Raw genomic sequence first — 20,637 nt, 5'->3', positions numbered from 1 at the left:
GCTTGGCTGGCTGCCATTGAAAACCGTAAATGGCCCTCTTTTTCGCGCTCTCAAGTTGTCATTTCTTCTGACATCCATAGCCTTGCATCATGCGCGCCCCGTTGGACTTCACCGATGGCGGCCGGCCCGCGGCACACGATATCGCCATTGTCGGATACGCCTTCAAGCTCCCACAAGATGTGGATGACGATGTTGCTTTCTGGGAGGTCCTCGAGAATGGACGGAATCTGAGGTCCGACTTTCCGGAGTCCCGGATCAATGCGGACTCCTTCGTGAATAGTACACACAAAAAGGTAAAGGCGCGTTGATATCCCTTGAAGATTACTTTGAACGGCTGCTCATCATCGTGGTAGTTTCCCTCGCAAGGCGGGCACTTCATCAATGAGGACATAGGCGCATTCGATGCGCCGTTCTTCTCGGTCACGAGAGAGGAGGCGGCGTCCATGGATCCCATGCAGCGATGGACATTGGAGACGTCGTACCGAGCTTTGGAAAAGGGTGAGAAGCAACCCTCACGGCGGTCTAGCCAGACAAGTCACCGCCGAGGAGCATCATCAATTAACCATGCGTTATATAGCTGGAATGCCTGCCGAGTCCCTCAAAGGCTCGCGCACCGCCGTCTTTTCGGCGTCCATGCTAGAGGACTACTCGCGCATGGTAGCCATGGACCCGGAGAATGCCGAACGTACAGCGGTCACCGGCAGCTCCGTCGCATGCATCATCCCCAATCGAATCAGCTGGTTCTTTGACCTGCGCGGGCCCAGTGTCCATGTAAATACCGCCTGCTCCGGAAGCTTGACAGCCGTGGACATGGCTTGTAAGACCTTAGAGAGCGGCGACGCCTCGTGTGTAAGCTTTCCCTTCCATAGTGATAGTCTTGATTTGATACTTTCCTGTGTTCACTTCCCTTTGAGCCATTATCTAACGGCTAGAAGGCCATCGTTACCGGATCCAATCTGCTCATCGATCCGACCATTTTCCAAATGCTGTCGAGCCAGGGCTTTCTCTCCCCGGACAGCCTCTGCTATAGCTTTGACCACCGCGCAAACGGGTACGCTAGAGGAGAAGGCGTTCTGGCGCTGATCCTCAAGCCTGTTGCTGCTGCAGTTCAAAATGGAGATATGATTCGAGCTGTTATTCGCTCAACAGGATCAAACCAGGACGGTCACACTGCAGTACTCACACAGCCAAGCGCCAAGTCACAAGAGGAGTTGATCCGCCATGTGTATAAGAAAGCCAATCTTCCCCTCAACGAGACGCGCTACGTCGAGGCACATGGTAAGAAGACGGACTTGCGTATGGGTCTCGGCTCTGCTAACTGCTGCGGCGCTAGGAACCGGAACCCTGGTGGGCGATCCCATCGAGATGAGAGCCATCGGCCGGGTTTTCAGAAAATACCGATCATCTCAGGAGCCGCTTTATGTGTAGGTTCTATTCACTTGTTCGTATAGGTGATCGAAGCCGTACTCATACTGCCTTAGTGGCTCCGTAAAAGCGAACATCGGCCATCTCGAAGGCGCAAGCGCCATGGCAAGTATAATCAAATCAATATGTAGGCCATCCATTGTTTCATTCGGACCTTCTGGGTACTGACATTTTTGTCTAGTGATCCTTGAAAAAGGAATCATTCCACAAAATGCTCTGTGCGAGAAGGTGAACCCCGCTATTGACACCGAGTTCTACCACACCGAGGTATGTATTTGACCATAAACGGAACTTGGGTTCACCAAGCTGAGGCCACATCCATAGGTCCCAATGCACAGCGTTCCCTGGCCGACAGAGGGTCTGCGCCGGATATCAGTAAACTCATTCGGGTTTGGAGGATCCAACACGCACGTTATCCTCGACGATGCTCTCCACTACATGCAAGAGAATGGCCTAGATGGTAACCATTGCACGGCTTCTTCGAGTGGGAGTACGACTCACGGAGAGATAACTACTACGATGAACGGGGATAGTCGAGCAAATGGCCATGCTCATGGCAATGGCACGGCGTACACCAACGGCTCTACCCCTGCGCTCAAAGAGGGTCCCATTCGCGACGCGGTTCAGGTGAATGGGAATGGTTTTCTCGACAAGAGTTCCGAGAACGGGACGGCTTCGCATACATCTGGCTATACTGCACCATTGAACTCCGCCGTTAGCCTCCCGCGATTGTTGGTATGGGCCGCTGCCGATGAGAAAGCGGTTAAGCGCACGGTCGACATCCACGCGACCTTCTGCAAAGAGAACATCCGCGGTGATCCTATCAAGCTCGATCGTCTAGCTTTTACGTTGGCTGCGCGTCGAAGCCAAATGCTATGGAGAGCTTGCGAGATAGTCAGTGCGTCGGATACCCAAGGAGAGGAGGTTCTCTCCTCGGTAAAAGCAATTCGAAGCTCGGCCGACGCTGGCCTTGCCTTCGTCTTTACCGGCCAGGGAGCCCAGTACCTGGGTATGGGCTGGGATTTGATACAGTACCCTGTTTTCCTGCAGACGCTGAGACATATTGACTCCATTTATCACAGTTTGGGATGCGATTGGTCGCTCTTAGGTAGGTGAACTGGGTGCAGCCAGCTAGGCAGTCATTGGGAGCTTATGACTGATTGATTACCTAGATGAACTTCGACATGGGAAGCATATCAACGAGCCTCAATACAGCCAGCCCTTATCGACAGCCGTCCAGATCGCGCTGGTGGAGCTTCTGGAAAGCTTCGGTATCACCCCGAAGGCAGTTGTTGGTCATTCGTCCGGTGAAATTGCTGCCGCGTATGTAGCCCTTGTCACTTCACAGAATATGGCAGACTGTTGTTAACAATGTCCTAAACAGATATACCTTGGGCGCTTTGTCCTTATCATCAGCATGCAAAGTCGCGTATTTCCGAGGACAGCTGACAGGAAAGCTGAGAGCCGACAGCTCTACTCCAGCGGGTGCTATGTTATCAATCAATGTCGCGGAAGGACAAGTGCCAGAATACCTCAACAGCATCGAAGAAGCCAGAAATAGCCATGTAACGGTGGCCTGCATCAACAGTCCTCAGAATTGCACGCTTTCAGGTCCCGAATCGGCGATCGATGCCATAAAAACGCAGGCTGACAAAGACGGCGTGTTTGCACAAAAGCTCAAGACTGGAGTCGCATACCATTCTTCCCAGATGCGCGCCATTGCTGATGAATATTATTCGCTGCTTGATGGTCTCGAGGGTGCGGATCCCCGAAAGGTCAAAGCAGCGGCTCTCATTCCGATGGTCTCGTCCGTGTCTGGGAAGGCTATCCGCCCAGCTACGTTGAAAACCGCGCAGTACTGGGTTGATAACCTCGTGTCGCCAGTCCGATTTTCGGACGCCATCCAGGTCCTCACACAAGAGTCCTCAACGCTCAAAGTTGGCCTGGGAAGTATCACCGATCTGGTGGAGATTGGTCCCCATCCGGCGCTACGTCGGCCGGTGAATGACACGGTTCAACAGGCACACAACCGCAAGACGCAAGTCCGCTATGAAAGCATACTCCAGCGGGGTCAGTCAGCAATCCAGACAGCCCTGGGGCTCGTGGGTCGGCTCTTCTGCCTCGGCCATGCTGTTTCCATCCCGGCAGTCAATCAACAATTAGCTGACATAAAGCCCCCTTTCCTCGTCGACTGTCCCGAGTACCCTTTCGATCGATCGAACCACTATTGGGCTGAATCGCGCACCAGCCGAGACTTTCGGCTGCGCGGTACTGTGAAAGGGGAAATCCTTGGAGTGCGTGCGTCGGATTGGAATCCGCTGGAGCCCCGGTGGAGGAATTTTCTGAGCGTCGAATCCCTACCATGGACCAAGCACCACATGGTACGTGTCCCTGTTGGGATAGAATATAGCAGAATTTGAACTCTGCACTAACTTCAGCTCAGATAACGGATAAAGCGCTTCTCCCTGCGGCGGGAATGCTACTGATGGCCATCGAAGCCACCCAGGAAATGATACCCCGTGACCAAAATGTGCGGGGCTATCTCGTTAAAAGGGCCGATTTCATCAGCCCCATTATCGTGCAGAAGACCCGGGAAGAGCGCACAGAGACCCAGGTCCGTCTTCGGCCTATAAAGGGAGAGCACCAGAAAAAAGAGTCGCAGTTCGATATCGCCATCTTTTCCTACTCACAGGGCCAATGGACAGAGTGCTGTAACGTGCTCATCGAGGTGGAATCGGAGTCGATGTCTGATAACAGCGCGAGGCAGAGGTTTCTTGCCGATGAAGACGTGCGGAATCAGTACAAGAAAGCGTCTGAAATCTGCAACCGGCCGCTTGACTCGCAGATATTCTATAACGAGGCTACCCAGCACGGGTTCCAGTACGGAGAGATGTTCCAACTGCTGCAGGACTTCCGCTGGGACGGCCGAGGAACCGCTCTGGCCCGTGCGGATGTGACCAAGGGAGGCCTCGACACAACTAGCTTAGTCCATCCAGCAGTGCTGGACCAGGCCTTCCATGTTCTTCGAGCAAGCGCTGGTCAGAAAGCATCGGTAAATATCCCGATTCGCCTTGTCAATGCCTGGTTTGCTTCCACGGGTTGGAAAAATCCGTCGAGTGGCTCAATCCAATGGCTGGCAATGTCTGATCCAACTACAAGCAGCGAACAGAACGCAGCAAATGGAGAGACGGGTCACGTCTATGCCCTTGCAGACGATGGCACGGTTTTGTGCGCCATGGAGCAGGCTGTGACAGCGACAATATCGGAGAGCATCCAAGAAAAGAGCAAAAAGCTGCTGCACAGCATTGAGTGGAAGCCGCAGCTCAGCCTGCTTAGCCCCGATCAGCTGGCGCAGTTGTTCTCTGCTGACACGGGGAAGGATGAGTCTGAAATGGTGACAAGTTTCACCAAAATATACTCGACACTAGATCTCGTCGCTGTGCGGGTCCTGAAAAGCCTGGATCGTACCGTCGTACCTGAGAGCTTGCGCCGCCACGTCGAGTGGCTCGGCCATTATGTCGGTAGGCTGCCATCTTCAACAGTATCAGAAGCAGTAGCCATGAATGATGCAACGATTGAGTCTCTATTGCAAGAGTGCGACGCTGTACTTCCAGACTGGAAGTTGTATACGACATGTGCGAGAAAGCTGCCGGAGATCCTAGCCGGGAAAGCCGACCCTCTCGAAGTCGTCTTCCAATCCGACCTGGCTGACATCTTCTATAACGCTCTCTTTGAAAACATGTGTAATGACGGTCGACTTACCAGACTTTTTGATTGGGCTTCGCATGAAAATCCGGCCATGCGCATCCTCGAGGTCGGTGCTGGCACAGGGGGGATGACGGGACATGTTCTGGCGGCATTAGAAGAGCGTGAGCGTCGGACTGGTGCACCTAGTTTTGCTGAATATAGTTATACCGATGTATCGCCTATGTTCCTGGAGCGAGCGAGCAGCCGCTGGCCTCATTTGCAGACCCAGGGGCGCCTGGTCTTCAAGACCTTTGACATGGATCAGGCGGTGGAGAGCCAGGGATTCGAACCAGCTTCCTACGACATGATCATTGTCGCCAGTGTGCTCCACGCTACACCGGACCTCGAGGCTGCGATCAGAAACCTTCGCAAATCTCTCAAGCCGGGTGGCCGCCTGGTGCTTCTCGAGACCACCAAGCCCGAAGATATCATGACAAACTTCATGGCCGGCTTGGTTCCTGGATGGTGGGTCGCTCGTGAGAAGTGGCGACCCCATTCCCCGGCTATATCTGAGCCGCTGTGGGACCACTGCCTGCGCAATAACGGCTTCTCTGGAAATGACCTAGTGATCCGAGATTACCAGCGTGACGAATGTCACCTCATGAGCATTATCCTCAGCACGGCCGTAGAACAAGCACCGAGCGTAAGTGAACCAGATTTGGGATCAGGTAACCTTGTCTTCGTGGTGGATGAAGACCAGTTGAGCCAGCAGTTACAGCTTGCAGAATCTGTGCAGAACCATCTAGTTCTACAGAGAATTCTGCCCGCAGCTGTCTATGGATTCTCAACGGTGGAATTCCGCGATAAGCTGGCCGAACTGACCAAGGACGACATTGTCGTTTGTCTGACCGAAGTTTGCAAACCCCTACTCTCCACCCTATCAGAGAACGACTTCGCGACTCTGCGACAGTTGACCCAGCATGCGGCCAAACTAGTATGGGTAACGGCTGCGGCCACAGGAGACGTGAACTATCCCGACCGCGGCATTGCTCAGGGCTTCTTGCGTTCAATTCGCGCCGAACAGGCTGGTAGCCACATTGTGACTGTGGCCATCGAAGGCGAGACGCATACTGCGGCATGTGCGCAGCTCATTGCCAAAGCGTTCGAGGCTACATTTGGATCTATCCCATCCAAAGAGCTGGAATACATAGCGCGCGATGGACTTCTCTTGACAGGCCGGGCTGTCGAGGACGTGGCTGGCAATGATATTCTCCAGCCCCTCCTCTCTCCAAAACTGGAGCGCAAGCCATGGGTTGAAGGAGACGCTTTACAGCTCTCCGTGGGTACCCCGGGCGCCCCCGACTCGGTCCGTTTCGTGCGGGATGATACACACGAGACAGCCTTTAGTGCCAATGAGATTGAGATCGAAGCTAAAGCTTGGGCATTAAGCGAATTGGATGTTGGCTCCACGACCGGTCGAGCAAGTGCCCACAGTGAGCTACTAGCAGGCGACTGTGCGGGAGTAGTGACGCGGGTGGGTAGCAATTGCAAGACGTCGGTCCAGCAGGGCGATCGGGTATTTATGTCCGGTGCGGGTCAAATGCGCAAGTATATGCGTGCACATGAGGCGGGTGTGATTCGGATACCTGATGGCTTGTCCATTGAGGCTGCCACATCGAGCTTGCGGCCCGGGGTAACAGCCTACCATGCCTTGGTTGACATTGCCAGGCTAGAAGAAGGGGACAAGGTTCTCATACATTTGGCTGCCAATAGCGTGGGACAGATTGCCACCCGCATTGCCCAAAAGAAAGGCGCTCATGTCTATGCCACGACCGAGTCTTCCGAAGGGAGAGACTTCCTTGTTAACATTCTTGGTATACCTGCCGACTGCATTTTCCAGAGCCAAGACACCTCATTTGCAGCAGATGTGATGCGCGTGACGCAGGGGGACGGGGTAGATGTTATCATAAATTCCCTGGTTGGGGAGCATATGCTGCGGGCATCCTGCAAATGTCTGACCCAAGGTGGGCACTTTATCGAGATTAGCCGTGCCAACGTCGCGGCTGGTGTCGCTTTACCCATCGAAGTGCTGGCAAGGAATATTACATTCTCAATCGTTGATCCGGCGAAGCTCCGGCAGAAAGCGCTAGGTAGACTGCTGACTTCGGCTACCCAGTTATTGGAAGAAGGCGAGATCAAGCACCCGCAGCCGCTGTTGACCTACAGCGTATCACAGGTCGAAGATGCTTTCAAGCAACTGCAAGGGAAGGAGACAATTGGTCGCGTCGTGATTACCGCGAGGCCTGAAGATGCTGTCCTGGTAGGTTATCCGTCCCTAGTATGCACCGACTCCTGAAAGTCCCTTATTCTGATAACGAGCGCGTGTAGCAATACATTAAAAAGAGGCCACAGTGGGTGTTCGATAGCCAGGCATCATATTTGATTGCGGGAGGATCTGGTGGACTTGGTCGCGCCATAATGCAATGGATGGCCGACCGGGGAGCCAAGCACTTGATTGTCCCTTCTCGATCAGGCGCGACATCGAAAGCCGCAGCCTCCGTGCTGGCTCAACTGACGAAGCGTGGCGTAACTGTTTACGCTCCCCGATGCGATGTATCATGCGAGACTAGCTTCTCCGACATGCTAGTTGAGTGCGCGCGAGTCATGCCACCCATCAAGGGTTGCATCAATGCGGCAATGGTCCTGCAAGATGGCGTCTTCCAGCAAAACATGACCTTTGCCAAGTGGGACTTGACAATGAAATCGAAAGTGCAGACCTCATGGAACCTGCACCGCTTGCTCCCTAGCGATTTGGACTTTTTCATCCTTCTCTCTTCCCTCGCCGGCATAGTCGGTCAGATGGCCAGTTCAAACTACGCCGGCGGCTGCGCATTCCAAGATGCTCTGGCCCGGTACCGCGTTTCCCAGGGCCAAGAGGGGCTCTCTATCGACATTGGCTGGATGCGTAATATCGGGATCATCGCCGAGACTGGGGCCTACCAGCGTCAGCGACAGGCAGCCGATGACATGAACCCGATAGACAGTACCGATCTTCTCGCCCTGTTGAGCGTTCATTGCAACCCGACTCGCCCCCGGTCGGTGAAGCCAAGCCCCCAGGTCTTGATTGGATTGCGTACACCAGCCGATATCCTCGCGCAGGGTCGAAGCCCCCCTGCGCTGCTTGACCGGCCCTTATTCGCTGCATTCTCTTACCTCCCCACGAGCCACGCTTCTAGTGGACAAGGTAGCAAGACACAAGACAAGGCAGCAGAGATTGTCGCCTTTTTCCGACAGTCCCCCGACTCTGGAGAACGCATCCAGTTAGTCCACCAGGCTCTGGCCATCAAGCTGGCACGCGCAATGTCCATTCCGCCGGAGGATATAATGCCCAACAAGCCGCTATCCGCCTATGGAGTCGACTCGTTGATGGCAGTTGACCTGCGCAACTGGTTTGGAAAGGAGTTTGGCGCGACGGTTGCTGTGTTTGAAATCATGGGCGGGGTGACTATTTCCGCCATTGCCGACTTGGTGGCTACGAAGAGTGCTTTCAACAAAGGGTCTTGATGTGAGCACCGATGATGTGTGAAGATCTATGCTGTTTCTATTTTTTGCAAGTCTTGATCCATGTGAGGCATTTGGTGTGCCTGTTCACGATGGACAGCTCGTGCCCATTCTTATGTATGCCTAAGAACCAAATCAGTATACACGATGAACACCTCCCTGCAAGGAGTCATACACACCCACTAGTAAGTCGCCAGCTGGACACTTCACGTCTTTCATCGGCGGGTATCGACTTCCAAGCAATACCTCCCTCTTGATGATTAGCCATCAAGCGCACATCTTCCTCTCCTACTGTTTTCATCGGCTCAAAAAGCATGAAACGAGTGTTTTCACTTTATGAGAACTATTAGTGCCGCACTTCGAATATCTCTGACCCTCTGAATCATAGACTGGGATCTATAGTGCATCTTCTTCATGGCGGTGAGATAAACACAGTTGTTTCTAAGTCAACAGAAAATCAAATGAACCATATCTAGCTCAGTGATATAGCGTAGCAAAAGTGGCATGTAGAAGGCGGGGTGAAGCCTCAGTCAAGTCGGGCGATGAGTAGCGCCATCTTGGTGTAAGAAGTACAGGGCATAGATATCAAACTATACACCCTGTATCACTTCTTGTTTTCGAGGAAAGTATAGGGTGTGTCTGCTTGGCATGAAGCCTGTCCTGATCCCTCTTGTGCAGCTCCCTGGGGCTGTAGAAGACATGAAGAGAATGTAGAAGGGAAGTGGGAAAGAAGAAAGAACATGACAGGGAAAGAACGTGACAAGGACTGGGACCGGCACAACGTGTCAGCTGACCACATAGTTTTGATTCTGTATACAATCCTCGCCATTCCATCAATTTGACAACAACAGCAATATCCTGATCTGCGATCGTTTTCATGATTCTTCTTTACAGAAAGCATTCATTCTAAACCTGTAGTTGGGCTATTCTTTGGAATCATCAAGTGATGTCTGACTAGGATCACTTCCTTCATGAGCCATATATACTCTTGTGAGACAATAGCCATGACCACATAACAAAAGATAGGAAGACGCTGTGAGCTTTGTCAGTAGCCCTATCTACTGTCAGAGTCCTTACTTTAGTAAAGCGGTGAGAAAGCACAGGTAGATGTATGATTCTTACTGTTGTGTATGAGTTATTCCATATTTCATATCTCTCTCCTATACAATATGGCAGGATTACGCGGATCATTCTGACAGGCTGAGTAAGGTGTATAACCAACTGACTAATCAGACCCACCATCACGTGCCCCGCGACAGACTTTTATTTCTTCTGTTTTTTTTTTCTCTTTTTCTCTTTTCTTCTTCTTCTTCACACTTTTTAAAACTCACGAACGCATAATCAACCGCCAGTTCCTTCTAGTTGACTAGTTCATAGGATGGTTGGTCATATTGGCGTACTAGAATAACGTGCCGGGGCATATAAGGCTCTATCACCGTGCCTGGGTTTCTTCGGAGACTTGGGGCGCTGTGGTGGTTGGAGTCACCTGCTACTCATACATTCTTTCACCTTCACGGCTGTTGTGTGATAATGTAGTTCTAATGACAGTCTTGTAAGGTGGAAACCATACTTTATTCCGTAGATGTCTCAACCATGCTGTGGTGGGAATGACCTCAGTTCGAAGACCGTTCCAGGGTCCTGGTTCAGGGACCATTGCCACTTGCAGAAAAAATGACTTGTTCAGTGGATATGTTTCCAGACTAATCCGTACTCAAGGTCAGCAAGTGGCAATGACGACTCAACGATCAGTGCAGAGCTAAAAAACTTGCCCCTGACGCCGGCGTAGGACTAAATCCACGCGGCACGAGGAAGCCTGATATGAGGACGGAGCAATCAAAACCAAACCGGAATGGAGACTGTCAGAAGAATAGATTAAAACAAGGTATTAATAAACCTCTTCCGTAGGTTCAGACCAATCCAGGAGAGAGATAGGATAGGTTTGATTCAGGTACAGGACAGAAAGGGAGTTGGGTTCTACTTCCCCACACCCGCCGCATCATCCACCAGATCATCCCATCCCTGGCCACCCTCTCTCTCTCTCTCTCTCTCCTCCTTTTGCCATCTCTCCTCTTCTTCCCCTCCTCTCTCCTCTTCCTGTCCACCTTCATACTCCCTCTTACTTCCAGGACTTTATTTTACTCCATCCTTTCCCTGTAAATATGTTCGCCTGCTTTGTTTAAACTTGTCTCCCGATCGTTCGGAATATCGGCCCGTTGCTGACCTTTTTCGTTCCTTATTTTTTTCTCTTCGTTTCCCCCTCTTACGACCTACCACTCATTTCCCACTCTCACTCTATTCTTTTCTTGCCTCTGACGGGCTTCGCGAACCCTCGCACTTCTCCGTTTAAGCGTATTGTTATTCGCGACTTCTTGCGACCATGGTGATGGGAATTAGCAAACGCCAGCAGTTCCGCAATGAGCGGGCTCTGCAGGACCTCATTCGATCGGTTCCTGGCAATGACCGATGTGCCGATTGTCAGGCTATGAATCCAGGTGGGTAATCGCAGTCCTGTCTTGAGCGTTGTTTGCACTTTCGATTTTGTCTTTTCTTGGATCCGGTCTGTTTTGGTGGCTATTGCTAACGTGTTGTGTCGACAGGATGGGCCAGTTGGAACGTATGTATCCAACCTGCAATCGAAGAAAACCGAAGAATGTCAAACTGATCGAATGCGCTCCAGATGGGCCTCTTCCTCTGCATGCGATGCGCCGCCATCCATCGGAAACTCGGCACTCACATCTCGAAAGTCAAGTCTCTAAGCATGGATACTTGGACCGCGGACCAGGTGGATGTAAGTGCTTACCCGGCGACAGGCCAAACCTGGGATTGAGAACTGACCCCAGACGCAATGTGATAGAACATGAAATCCCACGGAAACAACCTGATGAATAAAATCTACAACCCAAAGAACGTTAAGCCGCCCATTCCGACCGATGTCGACGAGGCCGACGCTTGCATGGAGCGCTTCATTCGCCAGAAGTATCAATACCGTTCGTTGGAGGAGGGTAAAGCACAACAACCCCCGAGCCGTCATGATTCGGGCTACGACCGGTCTCCCGAGGGCTCTCCGCCTCCCCTCCCCCCGAAACCTAACCGCCCCATTGGGTTCGGTCTTCGGTCCGCGTCTTCCGCCACAAACCTTCGTCGAGTATCAGATAGGCAGGCCTCCCCGCCTCCTCCGCTCCCAACCAGTGCGGGGAGTGACCCGGTGTTCGAATCCAATTTGGCCACCCTGCGGAGTATGGGTTTTGCGAATGAGCGCCGGAACGCTGGTGCTCTCCGTGGATTAGATGGGAATCTCGATAAAGCGATCGAGACCCTGATGCGCCTGGGAGAGGGGGGCAGTCATCCTACTTTGCGGAGCAAAACACCCACTACCGCTACTGGAAGGGATACCGCCAGTCGGGCCGGCTCAGCCAATCCGTTCGATCAACTGGATGCCAACCCGCCGGCTCAGTCAAATGGACAGTCCTACAACCCGTTCGACATGCCGTCCCAGCCACAGCAGCCTCCGATGCCGTCTTCCGCGCAGCCTTTGGATGTCTCTTTCCAACACTTGCAGGTTTCGCAACCGTTGTTCCCCCACTCCACGGGCGGATATCCCCAGAGCCAGCCTGCGCTCCCGCAACCCCTGTACCAGCAATCTGCCACCCCACCCGTCAGCGCCACGTTCAACCAAGCTGCCTTCGGCGCGCCCCTCCCACCTCCGACCTCGGAAACAACCCCTTCTTCCAGTCCGCCGCCCAGCCGCAGGGCATCTTGACCCCTCCGATTTCGAACCAGAGCGCTGGATCGCCTCAGACGAATAATCCCTTTTTCACGCAACCACCTCCGCAACCGACGTCAGCGCCACAGGTCGCTCCAGCTGGGTACCACCCACCGCGCCACGCGAACACGATGCCTGCGTTATCTACTTCGGCGTTTGGGCAGCCGTCTCCGTTCCAGTCGCAGGCCCCTCAACCGCAGCCCCAGGCCCAACCCCAAACTCTGCTGCAGCCTCAGCAGTCTCAGTACGGAAGCGGTTCGTTGAACCCCTACCAGACGACTGCCGCGCCCACCGCACCCCAGAGTCTGGCGCCTCCCTCGCAGTTCGGAGTCCAGCAACTCACCCCCCAGCCGACCGGCCGTATGAACAAGAACAATATCCTCTCTTTGTACCAATTCGCGCCGCCCCCGCCAACCCTGCCCGAGCAGCCACCGCTTTCCGCTCCGCTGGGCGGCCCCCAAGCTCCAACCTCGGCACCGAACTTCGCGCAACCCAACCCCAACCCCGGTGCTCAACCTCCGTTTGACGCGAGTGGCGGTTCCCGAAACCCCTTCTTTACTCAAGCCCCGGGGGCCATGCCCACGCAAGCTCCCATGCCCGCGCAAGCTCCTATGCAGCCCGCACAAGCCCAGTCGGCATATGGAGCCCAGCCGGCATATGGATACGGCACCGCGATGAATTCCGCTCCCTCGACAACGGGAGCCTTTCCCAGAGGACACATGAGCCAGCAAAGCGTTGACATCAATGGATTCCAGACTGGCAGGCATAGTCCGGACGCGTTTGCCAGCTTGAGCGCACGATATGGTTGATTGGACCTCACCCTGGATAGTTGTTCCTTCTTTTCGTGTTCTTGCTCTCGTCTGGTTTCGGTTCGAATTCGCTGTACTCCCGGGCATTCATCTTATTATGGCAGTGCATTTGTTTGGCGTTGGATGGACGGTATTTGGGATGGATTGGGACTATATCTGTGCATCTGCATCTGTGCGTATGTTTGGTCGGAGCGCGGATCTGATAGATAATTAGATAGATCGGCATATATATAGTCTTTTTTGATTCTTTTGTTTGCATGAAGGTGTCAGCGACATAGATTGAATATATTATTTACATGTTTGGATGCTGTTTTTTTCGGGGTAATCTCTGATGTTGTTCCCTTTTTGCCATCCCCGCTGATCTGATCTACTGTGCATTTGAGAAGCATGTACTGAGATAATGCACGATTTCATCTACGTGTGAATCTCTTCCATGAAGTCTCTCGAACCCCTGCTTGATGAGCTAATATCAGACATAACCTAAGTGAACAGACCAAACGAAGGTGTCTATCAATACAACATGTCATACCACATTACTGGAAACACCATGACACGTCTTGGGAGACGCCCGCGACATTATGACGGCACTACCTGTTCCATTGTTTCTCAATATCAAAACAGTGATAGTGGGTCCTATCAAGGGATGAATCCCTTGCTGGATATTCCTTTACCGTATATTGGATTTTCGGTTTCAGATTAGTCCAAACACCAACCCAAACATACTGATCTGGAAGATATCAGTGGTCATGTTTACTGCTAGGGGCCGTGGGCTGGTAAGGCACGCAACGCAAACATGCATGGTCAGTCCATAGTTCTATCCACTTTTCAAGAAGTCGTGCGACATTCATACTCGGTAGAAATGGATATTGAACTGCAGATCTTCTAAGATACTGGCTGCTTTGTCATGGACTCTCCTTGCTTCCAGGCTACTATCGCGAACTGATTACCTTATGTGGCGCTGTTCATTGCCTCTATTTTTGTCCGTTGTGGAACTGTGATATCGACCATTCTCATGACCATACTCACGGAATCTGGACCGCTCATCGTGCCCTTTGAATTCGCTCCCATTGTGGCTGTCGATAATCCATGGGGTCGGACAATTTCCTCGACTAGGTCACTAGCACTGTTGATATAGTCTAATTGTTGTGAAGACTAGACCGCTCTGAGTTCCTCCCTCTGCAGACTGCGTCTAGAGGGTTCCGTTGATTTCACGCCAGCCATGACTGTCAAGCCGAAGGGTGACCGGGAGAAGGTCGTCGTCAATACGGTGCGCCTGACGTCGACGCAGACGGCGCAGGATCCAGAACACCAAGGGACGCAGGCGAAATCTCGATGGAAGCTACTGAACCCGCTCCGACTGCAGAAGATTCCGGATGTGCCGCAAGAAAGGATAGCATCGAAAGAGTATGGAGCTAGTTTCCTGAGTCGCATCTTCTTCCTGTGGGTTACCCCTTTTATCAAAGTGAGTAACACACTATCCCTCTAATTCTGGATGGCGCAAGCTGATGATGCGATGTTCAGATAGGCTACCTGCGTGAACTGGAGCTCGAGGATATCTGGAAAGTCAGCCCAAACCGAACAGTCGAGAACCTAACAGAGAGGCTAGACACCGCTCTGCAACAGCATTTGAACAGCGGGAGAAACAGACCTCTTCTAAGAGCGATATGCACCACCTTCAACAAGGAACTATGGATTGGACTGCTGTGCCAAGTCCTCAGCAATGTTTTGGGCATCATGGGCCCCTATCTAGTCCGCCACTTGGTGTCGTATGGTATGGCTGTGGTGGAATCCCAGCGCAACGGCACGCCAGGTCCAGCCATGGGCCAGGGAATGGGCTATGCTGTCGGCATATTCTGCATGCAGGCGACACAATCGCTATCAATGAGTTGTGCGCTGTACGCGGCTGCCATGGTTGGCGGGCAATTACGAGGTGTTATGACTTCGAAGATATTCACAAAGGCGATGGCTTTGTCTGCTCGCGCCAAGGCTGGTACCGTCACTGCTACAGAGGGGGAAACACCAGTGGGACATGGAGATGGAAAATCTAGGACAGCAAAGACAGATGCAGACGCCGGGGCGTCCGGCTGGGATAACGGGCGAATTACCACCCTCATGGGCGTCGATGCCCTGCGCGTCGACCACGGATTCGCCTTTCTCTTCATGTTCTTAGTCGTCCCTGTCGCCTTGGTCCTCGCGCTGGTCATGTCAGTGCTCATCATAGGCTACAGCGCACTCCCGGGCTACGGACTCCTGATCGTCGGAGTCGGCATCCTCACCTTCGTCATCAAACATCTCGTCACTATCCGAATGGACATCAACAAGATCACAGACGCACGCGTCTCACTAACGCAAGAGATCCTGCAGAACGTGCGCTTCGTCAAACTCTTCGGGTGGGAAAGCAGCTTCCTCGCGCGCATGCAAGCCAGCCGGAAGACTGAATTGCGGTATCTTCAAAAATTCTTCAAGGTCCAGATGGCCATTATCGTCTGCATGACGTCGACGCCGTCCTACGCTGCCATGGTAGTCTTCATCGTGTACGCTGTGACGGGTCATGATCTCTCGCCGGACCGCATATTCGCCGCTCTTGCCATTTTCAATGCCGTTCGAAACCCGTTGTCGAGCTTTAATTTTGCAATGACGAAGGTGACGGATGGTTGGGCGGCTCTTATACGGCTTGAACAGTTCTTTTTGGCGGAGGAGCGGGAGGAGCTGATCCAGTGGGATTATGGGATGAAGGAGGCTATTGAGGCGGAGAACGCATCTTTTACGTGGGAGCAGGCAGCGACAGTAGACAAAGAGTTCGCGGAAGAGTCATCAGCCGACTCGGCCTCCAGTTTGGAGAGTGATTATCGCAGCGACGCCTCCCAGTCTCGCCCGTTTACGCTCAATAACGTAAACATCGCAGTCGGTCGTGGTGAACTTATTGCCGTGATAGGAGGCGTGGGCAGTGGGAAAAGCTCATTTCTCGGAGCCCTTGCGGGCGATATGCGATTGACGTCTGGTCATGTTCGCATGGGCGTGACGAGAGCCTATTGCCCGCAGTATGCTTGGATACAGAACGCGACTGTCCGAGACAACATCCTCTTTGGGAATGAATACGACGAGGCGCGCTATAATGCAGTGGTAGATGCGTGCGCACTACGCGCAGACCTAGCCATGCTGACCCACGGGGATGAGACAGAGGTGGGAGAACGAGGAATCACTGTTTCAGGGGGCCAGAAACAGAGATTGAACATTGCACGTGCGATTTACTCTAATTCAGACCTGATTCTCATGGATGATCCCCTGTCTGCTGTTGATGCCCATGTGGGGCGTCATATAATGGATAATGCTATATGCGGGTTGTTAAAAGACCGGTGTCGCGTGCTGGCTACGCATCAGCTTCATGTTCTTTCGCGCTGCGATCGAATCGTTGTTATGGACGAAGGGAACCTCCACGCGGTTGGGACGTTCGAGGAACTCATGCGCACTGATAGTCTGTTTCAGGAGCTCATGCTCAACGCACCCCAGCAGGAGGGCTCGGACAGTGAGTCGGATGATGACAAGCCTAGTCAGAATGTACCGTCACAATCGCGCCCTGACAACGTGAGTCAAAGACCGGCCCCTGCACTGATGCAGCAAGAAGAGCGGGCATCCGAAGGATGGGGCGTCTGGGGTACATATATCGCAGCGTCGGGGTCCTTCCTCAACCTTCCCATTGCTCTCATTTTCCTGGTTCTCGCTGGCGGCATGACCCTAATGACAGGTGTCTGGCTGTCATTCTGGACGTCTAACCGATTCCCAAGTTTGTCTTTGGGCCAATACATGGGAATCTACGCAGCCCTCACCGTCTTTCAGTCAGTCATGCTCTATCTGCAGTCTGTGCAGGTGAAAGAGGCCGCCGCCGCTGCCAGCAGGAGGATGCTGCAGCAGGCAATGTACCGAGTCCTGCGGGCCCCGGTGTCGTTCTTCGACACCACGCCCCTAGGCCGCATCACGAATCGCTTCTCGCAAGACGTCCAGATCATGGACACGGAGATTGCTGACTCTCTCCGATTGTTTCTTTTTGCGGGTATCCAGGTAGTGGGGATTATCATCATGGTCATCGTATTCTATTACTACGTGAGTCTATCACACATGCCGTACGCCCTCGTCGCTCCGCTAACGTGCTGTGGTAGTTCGCCATTGCAGCCGCAATACTGCTCGCAGTAGCTGTAACATCTATTTGCGTTTTCCTGCCGTCTTCGCGAGGCACCAAACGATACGAGGCAGTCCTCCGATCCGTCGTTTTCGCACGGTTCGGAGAAAGCATCATCGGATCGACTTGCATTCAAGCCTACCACAAGGAAGCGCACTTCCGGGAGAGACTCCACGAGGCCATTGACTCCATGAACGGGGCTTACTTCCTCACCATCGCCAACCAGCGCTGGCTCAACACCCTGCTCGACTCCGTCAGCAACACCATGATCCTAGTCATAGTCCTCCTGGTCGCAGCCGCCCGCTTCCCAGTAGATCCCAGCGTCTCGGGCCTGATCTTATCGTACATGCTCACTATCTCACAGCAGATGACCTTCGGCGTGCGCATGTTCGCCGGCCTCGACAACGAGCTCAACTCGGTCGAGCGCATAGCGCACTACGCCAACCACCTAGAACAGGAAGCACCCCTCCACCAAGCCCCCGTCCCAGCCAACTGGCCCGAAAAAGGCCGCATCGTCTTCTCAGACGTACAGATGCGCTACCGCCCCAACCTGCCCCTCATCCTCAAAGGCGTAACCATGGACGTCCGCGGCGGCGAACGCATCGGCATAGTCGGCCGCACAGGCGCCGGCAAATCAAGCATCATGACAGCCCTATTCCGATTGACGGAGCTCTCAGGCGGACACATCTCCATCGACGACGTTGACATCGCCACTGTAGGCCTGTACGACCTGCGCACCCGTCTCACTATCATCCCGCAAGACCCGACCCTCTTCCACGGCACTATCCGCTCTAACCTTGACCCCTTTAACGAACACACTGACCTCGAACTCTGGTCCGCTATGCGTAAAGCCCATCTCGTTGCCCAGGACTCTCCAAAGGACATCCCGTCCGCCTCGTTCTCTGCTGCTACATCATCCACATCATCTGTACCCCCAGGGCAAACCCGGAATCACCTCCACCTCGACACAACAGTCGATAAAGAAGGCTTGAACTTCTCCCTCGGACAGCGCCAGCTGATGGCTCTCGCGCGGGCCCTCGTCCGCGACTCAAGAATCATCATCTGTGACGAGGCGACCTCGTCCGTTGACTTCGAGACCGACGCCCGAGTGCAGGAGACCATGACGACTGGGTTCGGGGGCAAGACTGTGCTGTGTATTGCTCACCGGCTGCGGACTATCATCCACTATGACCGTATCTGTGTTATGGATCAGGGATGTATTGCGGAGTTGGATTCTCCGGTGAATCTGTGGGATCGAGGGGGGATCTTCAGGGGCATGTGTGAGCGGAGCGGGATTCGGAGGGAGGATATTGAGGTGTCTGGATAGATCTCGAGCTGGGTGTTCATAGATGTTATTGGCGATTGGGTGTCGGTATGATGTTTATGCTACATGATCTTTTGTATACTAATAGACTGGAGTATATACATGGAAATATATATACACACACACATATATATATACATTCATTGTATAGAGAGCCACCACTTCTTCTCTGTCAATAACTCGTTAAGTGTAATTGAACACTGATGCATTGTATGCTTTGAATTAGCTATCTCTAGGATATATATCAGAACTGGTAGATGTGGAGTGACTGAAATCGGTCAATATGTGACTTGCAGCGCCTGTAAACCGTGTCCCATATTATTCGTGTTTCCATCTTTTCTGGTAATGGGCAACCTCTTTTCATAGTACGAAGATGTCCTCATACTTTTGTTAGTTTTGATCGTTCCTTCCACAGTAGGTAGTCTGTTACAGTCACGTGTGCCAGTGACTGCATCCTCACCCTCAACTGCTTTCAACCCTACGACAACCAGTCAATACATCCATGGATTGCATACATCCTTCATGGTTGTTACCCCTGCACTATGTGGGAAGACCCATAGACCCGGTCAAACTATTGATGATAACCATGATCCTTCGAGCTACGAAAACAGCAGCGAATAGTGGCGCAAAGTTGCAAGATCTACAATACAGGCTGTGAGAAATCTCCGCAAGTCAACTGACATGCTTGCCACCTGCTCGTCCCACTCTTCCACACTACCCTCTTACCAGGACCACCTACTACCGATGTCCTAAAGAGGTAAGCTAGACTATCTCAACACCAACCACCAGGTTGCTGATATCGCCGCTCACAGACCAAGAGCGGGTCCACGATCCTGCCATCCGACAAGAAGATCCGAGGAGATACGACACCAACCTCTCGATGACTAACCAGGCTATTACATACTGGTTTTCCCTAACAGGCTAAGCAGCTGCTGCCTCCACAAGAGGGTGCGCTTTTTTTGGGCCAGTCAACGGAGATACTTCCAGATGCAGAGCGTACTAAAGAGGACATGCCGAGCTAGGTAGGAGGCGCAATCGCCCATTGGTCTGAGCCTTGTTGCGGAAGGCAAGGGATTTGCTTGTAAGGTTTCCCCAAAGGCCGTTGTAGGGCCTTGTATGTGGAGGAGGGTTGCAGTCGGCCGGAAGCGCTGAAATGACAAGCTGATGTCGACTAAGGTACGTAAATCAAAGATCGATAGTGCTGATGATCAATAGTGCGTTGAGAAGTGCTGGTGGTGCTGGTCACTCGAGTACGGAATTATCTCACGGTGTACTCAGCTAGCCTAGCTTTCGTGGACATGGCATGGCTGGACCTGGTCCATCACCGTTGATCGTGTTCGGCAAAACGGTCTCGACCCCAGCGCTAGTAGCTTGGATAGCTCCTAATTCTGGTACGCCTAATACTCTGGGCATTGGCATTTTGGAAAATCCGGAAACGTGGTACCGATCCTGGTTTAAGTTTGATTAGTTTGTGATGTTAGATTGTTGTACCTTTCCCATCCACGTTGGCTGGATGATCACCTTGGTATCTCGACTGACGTCTCTCAATAACATATAGGTGGTGAGCTAATAATGAGAACGCCACCAAACGAGATCTCAGTCCCTGCATGAGTGCATGCCCAGACAATGGTATTGTGCACGGGAGAATAGGACTAGGAAGAGGGCAGGGGCCACCACACTACACGCAATGATCTCCACCTAGGGATACGGGAATTGGAGGTACGAATTGCCGTGTTTATGTCTCCTATTTTTCCTTAAAAGTTTTTAGGTCCCTCAAATCATCCAATGATATTGTTGATAGACTGAACGATGAATACAAGCTGTGCCGTGTGGGACTCACCAATCGGATAAGAAGTCTAGACAGGTGGATCCCCCCGTGGCTACAGCTGCG

General features: G+C 52.8%; 3 protein-coding genes across 3 annotated transcripts; all 3 read left to right on the top strand.

Annotated features, from left to right (window-relative positions):
* Positions 1 to 89: 89 nt before the first annotated feature.
* Positions 90 to 8,677, top strand: P168DRAFT_307602 (polyketide synthase; the record flags this gene model as incomplete). The annotated part of the gene is made up of 12 exons (XM_024839122.1): positions 90 to 293; positions 354 to 498; positions 578 to 849; positions 936 to 1,278; positions 1,334 to 1,424; positions 1,482 to 1,552; positions 1,607 to 1,692; positions 1,750 to 2,533; positions 2,598 to 2,748; positions 2,810 to 3,806; positions 3,869 to 7,432; positions 7,516 to 8,677. The coding sequence occupies 12 exons, from the start codon at positions 90 to 92 to the stop codon at positions 8,674 to 8,676; spliced, it is 7,869 nt and encodes a 2,622-aa protein (XP_024688871.1).
* Positions 8,678 to 10,764: 2,087 nt separating this feature from the next.
* P168DRAFT_330495 (putative GTPase activating protein for Arf) lies at positions 10,765 to 13,245 on the top strand (the record flags this gene model as incomplete). Its single annotated transcript, XM_024841590.1, has 5 exons — positions 10,765 to 11,165; positions 11,271 to 11,287; positions 11,351 to 11,461; positions 11,528 to 12,328; positions 12,406 to 13,245. The coding sequence occupies exons 1-5, from the start codon at positions 11,051 to 11,053 to the stop codon at positions 13,243 to 13,245; spliced, it is 1,884 nt and encodes a 627-aa protein (XP_024688870.1). The 5' UTR covers positions 10,765 to 11,050.
* Positions 13,246 to 14,464: 1,219 nt separating this feature from the next.
* Positions 14,465 to 18,749, top strand: P168DRAFT_244347 (ATP-binding cassette transporter YOR1; the record flags this gene model as incomplete). The annotated part of the gene is made up of 3 exons (XM_024833925.1): positions 14,465 to 14,707; positions 14,767 to 17,346; positions 17,403 to 18,749. The coding sequence occupies 3 exons, from the start codon at positions 14,465 to 14,467 to the stop codon at positions 18,747 to 18,749; spliced, it is 4,170 nt and encodes a 1,389-aa protein (XP_024688869.1).
* Between the last annotated feature and the right edge of the window lie 1,888 nt (positions 18,750 to 20,637).

The sequence above is a fragment of the Aspergillus campestris genome (genome assembly GCF_002847485.1).
Source record: "Aspergillus campestris IBT 28561 chromosome Unknown P168scaffold_15, whole genome shotgun sequence".
NCBI lineage: Eukaryota > Fungi > Ascomycota > Eurotiomycetes > Eurotiales > Aspergillaceae > Aspergillus > Aspergillus campestris.
Note: the sequence above shows the minus strand (reverse complement) of the source record. Positions and strands in the feature narration are given on the sequence as shown.